The sequence below is a fragment of the Mobula hypostoma genome, chromosome 2 (assembly GCF_963921235.1).
Source record: "Mobula hypostoma chromosome 2, sMobHyp1.1, whole genome shotgun sequence".
Taxonomy (NCBI): domain Eukaryota; kingdom Metazoa; phylum Chordata; class Chondrichthyes; order Myliobatiformes; family Myliobatidae; genus Mobula; species Mobula hypostoma.
The window spans coordinates 81790627-81796626 of NC_086098.1; the positions used below are offsets into that span (position 1 = coordinate 81790627).

The 6000-nt window shown below is 44.0% G+C and overlaps 1 protein-coding gene across 1 annotated transcript in view; it reads right to left on the reverse strand.

Moving 5' to 3' along the window:
* LOC134357292 (serine/threonine-protein kinase PDIK1L-like) overlaps positions 1-2722 on the reverse strand; it is a 37854-nt gene extending 35132 nt beyond the window's left edge. The window contains exon 1 of the mRNA XM_063068667.1: positions 2180-2722. Within this exon, the coding sequence (XP_062924737.1) occupies positions 2180-2722 (543 nt within the window). The remainder of the gene's footprint in view (positions 1-2179) is intronic.
* Between the last annotated feature and the right edge of the window lie 3278 nt (positions 2723-6000).

The following is a 6000-nucleotide window of genomic DNA, read 5'->3' on the forward strand; positions in this document are numbered from 1 at the left end:
GGAGGCTAAGTTTTATGTATATTTAAGGCAGAAGTTGATAGATTCTAGTTTGGTCTGGGCATGAAGGGATACAGAGGGTGGGGGGGGGGTGGGAGAGGTGGCAGGAGATTGTGACCGAGAAGAAAAATGGATCAGCCATGATGAAATGGCAAAGCAGACTCAATAGGCCAAATGGTTTAATTCTGCTCCTATTATCTTATGGTTTTATGAACATTGGAGAGGGTTCAAAGGAGGTTCACAAAAATTCTGAAATTGAAAGGCTTATCATATGTGGAGTGTTTGATGGCTCTGGTCCCATACCCACTGGAATTCAGAAGAATGGGGGGCGGAAATCACATTAAAACCTATCGAATATTAAAGGCCTCAAGAGAGTGGACATGGAGAGAATGTTTGCTATGGTGGGGGAGCGCAAGACTAGAGAACACAGCCTCAGAATCAGAATTGAGGGTCATCCATTTAGAACAGAGATTAGGAGGAATCTCTTTAGCCGGAGTGGTGAATTAGTGGAATTCTTTGCTACAGGGAGCTCTGGAGTCCAATTCATTGGGTATATTTAAGGCAGAGGTTGATAGATTCTTGATTAGTCAGGGCATGAAGGAAAATGGGGATAAGGCAAGAGATTGGGGCTGTAAGGGAAATGAATCAGTCATGATGAAATGGTGGAACAGACTAGATGGGCCAAATGACCAAGTTCTGCTCTTGTATCTAATGGTCTTATAATACAGAACACATAGGCCGTCAGCTGTGGTAGTGATCTAACTGTACTGGTGAGAATTTCACCACGAGTCGCTCTCAACCCTGCAGGGATAGAAATGAAAAGACATGATGCAAGGAACTGACAATGAAGATTTTATGACAGCATCTGGCCTTATGCTCTGATGGGGAACAAGGGAGTTGTACTCATCCACATCCTCAGCAGGCTCAATTTTAAAAAGGGGATTTTGAACACTAAAGAGGACAATTTATACAGATCCAATTTCATGGGGTCAAGTCATTTTACACAAGGGAAGCAAATTATATTTGACATCAATACTTGACGTATCAGACCTTGTCCTAATAACGAAGCTTTGATCCTTACTAGATGATACCGATGGGTAGGTCAGATTACACAAGTTCAAGAAATCAATAGGAGAAATAACTATACAGAAAAGTACAGATGTTTTTGATCAAGTCAGCAGGTTCAATTTCATGCAACATTGAGGCTCTGGGTGTCCAAAGCACTGGGCGGGGGTGGGGGGGGGTTGCTGGAGTGTACATCAAAACAACATGAAAGTCCCATTCCACAGTCCAAGAACACAAAACCTAACTACCTGGTCAGGTGACTAGCCATCAAGTAGAGACAAATTCCATTCTGTACATTGTCAGCAACTGGGTGTCAAAACCACTTTGAATCACAATCAGGTTCAATGTCACCAGCATATGTTGTGAAATTTGTTAACTTTGCAGCAACAGTACTATGTGATATATGATATAGAAAAAAACTGAATTACAGTAAAATATGTCTATTAAATAGTTGAGTTAAAATAAGCAGTGCAAAAACAAATTTAAAAAAAGCAAGGAGGTAGTGTTCACGGCTTCAGTGTCCATTTAGCAATCAGAAGAAGCTGTTCCTGAATCACTGAGTGTAGGCCTTCAGGCTCCTGTACTGCTTTCCTGATGTGAACAATGAGATGGAGGGATGTCCTGGGTGGTGGGGGTTCTTAATGATGGATGCTGCCTTCCTGAGGCTCTGCTCCTTGAAGATGTCTTGCATACTACAGAGGATAGTACCCATGATGGAGCCGACTAACTCACACCCAGGAACTTGCAATTTCTCACCCAGTCCATTTCTGATTCTAGGAGGCTGATGTGCTGAGCCATTAACTCTCCCTCCAGAGAAACTACATGACCATTTTTTAAAATCGTATGCTGTGGTGGGGGTTGGAACTGAGACTACAGAAATGTAGGTTTTGTAATTAGAGTCAGAGCACAGAAAAAGGCCCTTCAGCCCAGCTTGTTCATGCCAGCCAGGATTCGCTCTCATTCCCACTCACCTTAGTTTTAAAACAGTTGTTTGAAGTGGAGATAGGTGGAGGGGAAGCAGGGAGTCTACGGAGGGATTTAGACAGATTAGGGGAATGGACAGATGGAATACAGTATAGGGAAGTGAATGGTCATACACTTTGGTAGAAGGGCTCACCTTAAGCACAGGTCCTGTGGAATGGCAGGAGACCAGGACATTGTCCGGCTTGAGGTCTCGATGGACGATGTCATTCGTGTGCAGGAAGGCCACAGCCGCACTCAGCTGCTGCATGAAGTTGAGATTCAGGCTGCAGTCTGCAGCTCGACCCAGAAGGTAGTGATTGAGGTTCCCCCCATCACAAAACTCCATCACAAACCACAGGCAGTGGGAGGACTGAGGGTCAAGGCAGCTTTTGCCCTTCAGGCACGTCTCAACGAGGCATAGCTGACTCTCGGATTCCCACAAGCCTCTGGTCATCTCCTGGACAGTGTGACCCCTCTGCAGGATACACTCATCCAGCCAGATCACATTTGAGTGCCTTCTCCTCACACTGCTCAGAGCCCAGAACTCCTGGAGGGCCAACTCAGAGCTTTCAGGAGAGTCACATGGCAATTTTTTCACGGCCACTCTGCCTCCGGCCCTGGCCGCTGCTTCATAGACGACCCCATAACTCCCTCGACCAAGTTCTCGCAGGATCTCATACTTGGGTCCCTGTGCCATCACAGAAACCCACCACTGGCCACAGAGTGCCCCAAACCCAACAGGTTGGTCCACAACCTCAATAAATAGCCATATGTTTTGTCCAGAAAAAAAAGATTAATATTAATCCTTGAAGCAACACCTTCAAAGAATCTTTCTAACACTTCATCAGATGAGACAATATTGTATATTTAAAACTGCCCCAGCCTTTTTTAAAAAGTTTTCCCTTTACTCTGTATTCCTTCTTTTCCAAATCTCCTGGACTCTTCTTAAATTCTGAAAAGGTTCAATTTTACATGCAGTACTTTTGCTTGTAGTTGAAGAGACAAGTTTGCCTATGCTTGGTGAGCTCATAATAAGGGCTGTTCTCCAATCACCTGGGCAAATTGATGAGACTAACGAGGGACTATTTAGGAACCAATAAGGATCACAAAAGGTCACCAGGCCAGCAGCACAAACTGGGTGTCATCAATATGGATTGGGCCAATCAAATGAAGGAACTGCAACCTAAGCATAAATTCAAAATTCAAAGTAAATTTATTATCAAAGTACATATCTATAGATTTATTTTCTTGTGGGCATTTACAGTAGATACAAAGAAGCACAATAGATGGTACCTGTGTAGACCGCTCCTTCAGTTGACATCTTCTGGATAGATTGTGAAACCATATATTTCACTTCTCTTATGTGTTTTACGTTTGTTTTCTGTCTTGAAATGTGATTCTGGAACTGTTGGAATCCGTGATTTGCAGTTTGGAGATTCTTTGGGTGTTTCAGCACTCTGCATACTCCAAGAGGATGTTAGGAGGCAGATGCAGCATGCAGGAACCTTGTGACGTGAAGGCTGCCTGCCGACTGCAGGGCGCGAGCCAATGTTCAACTCCGTTTTGCCAATTAAAGTTTCCATTGTTCGCCGATTAAAGCAACAAAGGAGATTGAAACATCAAGGCAAATGTGGAAAGTGAGCGCTGGTTGCCTGCCTTTTTACTGCTGGTGGGATCACTCTGCTACATAGAGGGAAAGGGCCTGCCACTGTGGCCGGAGCATGTTACCCAGGTTTTCTGCATTTGGAAATGGACTTGGACTATTGACTTCTTTTTCAGTCTTATAGGCTTTTTATATTCTGTGTTTTTCGGCCGATCTTCCTTGTATTTTTCTGCAGGAGGAGGGACTTGGGAGTCAATGTGCCAGATCTGTTTTTGCTCATTTTTTGTGCAGGGAGGAGGGATTTGGAGGCTGATGATAATGCTGCCACTCTTTTCCTTCTTAATTTCATGGCGATCTGAAGAAGAAAAATTTCAGAGTTGTATGATGATGATGATAATGATGGCATCTGTCTGTCTTCCTGAAGTTGCAGGAGGCACATAAATGGGTGACTGTTAGGAGAAATGGAAATATGCAGTTAGAGCAGAGCACCCCTGTGGCCATTCCCCTCAAAAACAAGTATACCGCTTTGAATACTTTTGTGGGGGATGACCTCCTGGAAGAATGCCACAGCAACCGGATTACAGGCACTGACCATGGGTCCCTGGTGCAGAAAGGAAAGAGAGAGATGAAGAGACCAGTAGTGATAGGGGACTCGATAGTGAGAGGAACAAGCAGGAGATTCTGTGGATGTAAACGGGACACCTGGATGGCATGTTGCCTCCCAGGTGCTAGGGTCAGGCATGTCTCAGATTGTGTCAACAACATTTTGAAGACAGAGGGGGAGCAGCCAGATGTCTTGGTACATATTGGTACCAATGACATAGGAAGGAAAAGCAATGAGGTCCTGAAAAGAGAATTTAGAGAGCTAGGTAGAAAGCTGAGAGGTAGTCCAACCATTGTTGGCAGGACCTCCAGGGTAGTAATTTCTTGATTGCTGCCTGTGCGATGTGCCAGTGAGGGTACAAACAAGATGATTTGGCAGATAAATGTATGGCTGAGAAGCTGGTGCAGGGGGCAGGGCTTCAGGTTCTTGGATAATTAGGATCTCTTCTGGGGAAGGTATGACCTATTCAAAAGTGACGGGTTGCACCTGAACCCGAGGGGGACCAATATTCTCGAGGGCAGGTTTGTTAGAGCTGTCGGGGAGCTTTTAAATTAACTTGGCAGGTGGGTGGAAACCAGAGTGATGGGACTCTGGATAGGACGGATGGTAAAAAAGTAAAGATAGCGTACAGTCAGATTGTCAGTAAGGGCAAGCGGCTGATGGGACTTAGCTGCAGCCAACAGGCTGAGCATCAAATCATTAAGGATTCAAAACCAGAAAGGATAGCAAATATGGTACTCAAGGTGTTGTATCTAAATGTGCGTAGAAATAAGGTGGATGGTCTTGTTGCACTATTACAGATTGTCAGATATGATGTTGTGGCCATCACTGAATCATGGCTGAAGGATGGTTGTAGTTGGGAGTTGAATGTTCGAGGTTATATATTGTATCTGAGGGATAGGAAGGTAGGCAGAGGTGGTGGTGTGGCGCTACTGGTAAAAATTGGCATCAAATCAGTAGAAAGATGTGACATAGGATCGGAAGCTGTTGAATCCTTGTGGGCTGAGTTAAGAAACTGCAAGGGTAAAAGGACGTTGATGGCAGTTATATACAGGCTTCTCAACAGTGGCTGGGAGGTGTGCCACAGGTTACGATAGGAAATAGAAAAGGCAAGTCAAAAGGGCAATGTTATGGTAGTCATGGGAGATTTTAACATGCAGGTTGATTGGGAAAATTGGGTTGGTAACGGATCTCAAGAGAATGAGTTTGTTGAATGCTTAAGAGATAGCTCTTCAGAGCAGTTTGTCATTGAGCCTACTAGGGGTTTAGCTATACTGGATTGGGCATTATGTAATAAACCAGAGGTGATCAGGGAGCTTAAGGTAAAAGAACCCTTAGGAACCAGTGATCACAATGTGATTGTGTTCAACTTGAAATTTGATAGGGAGTAAGTAAAGTCTGATGTAGCAGTATTTCAGTGGAGTAAGGGAAATTACAGTGGTATGAGAGAGGAGTTGGCCAAAGTAAATTGGAAGGAGCTGCTGGCAGGGATGGCAGCAGAGCAGCAATGGCGTGTATTTCTGGGGAAAAATGAGGAAGGTGCAGGACATGTCTATTCTAAAAATGAAGAAATACTCAAATAGTAAAATAGTCCAACCATTGTTGACAAGGAAAGTCAAAGCTATTGTAAAAGCAAAAGAAAGGGCATACAACAAATCAAAAATTAGTGGGAAGAGGACTGGGAGGTTTTTTAAAACCTACAGAGAGCAACTAAAAAAATCATTAGAAGGGAAACAATGAAATATGAAAGCAAGCTAGCAAATAATAT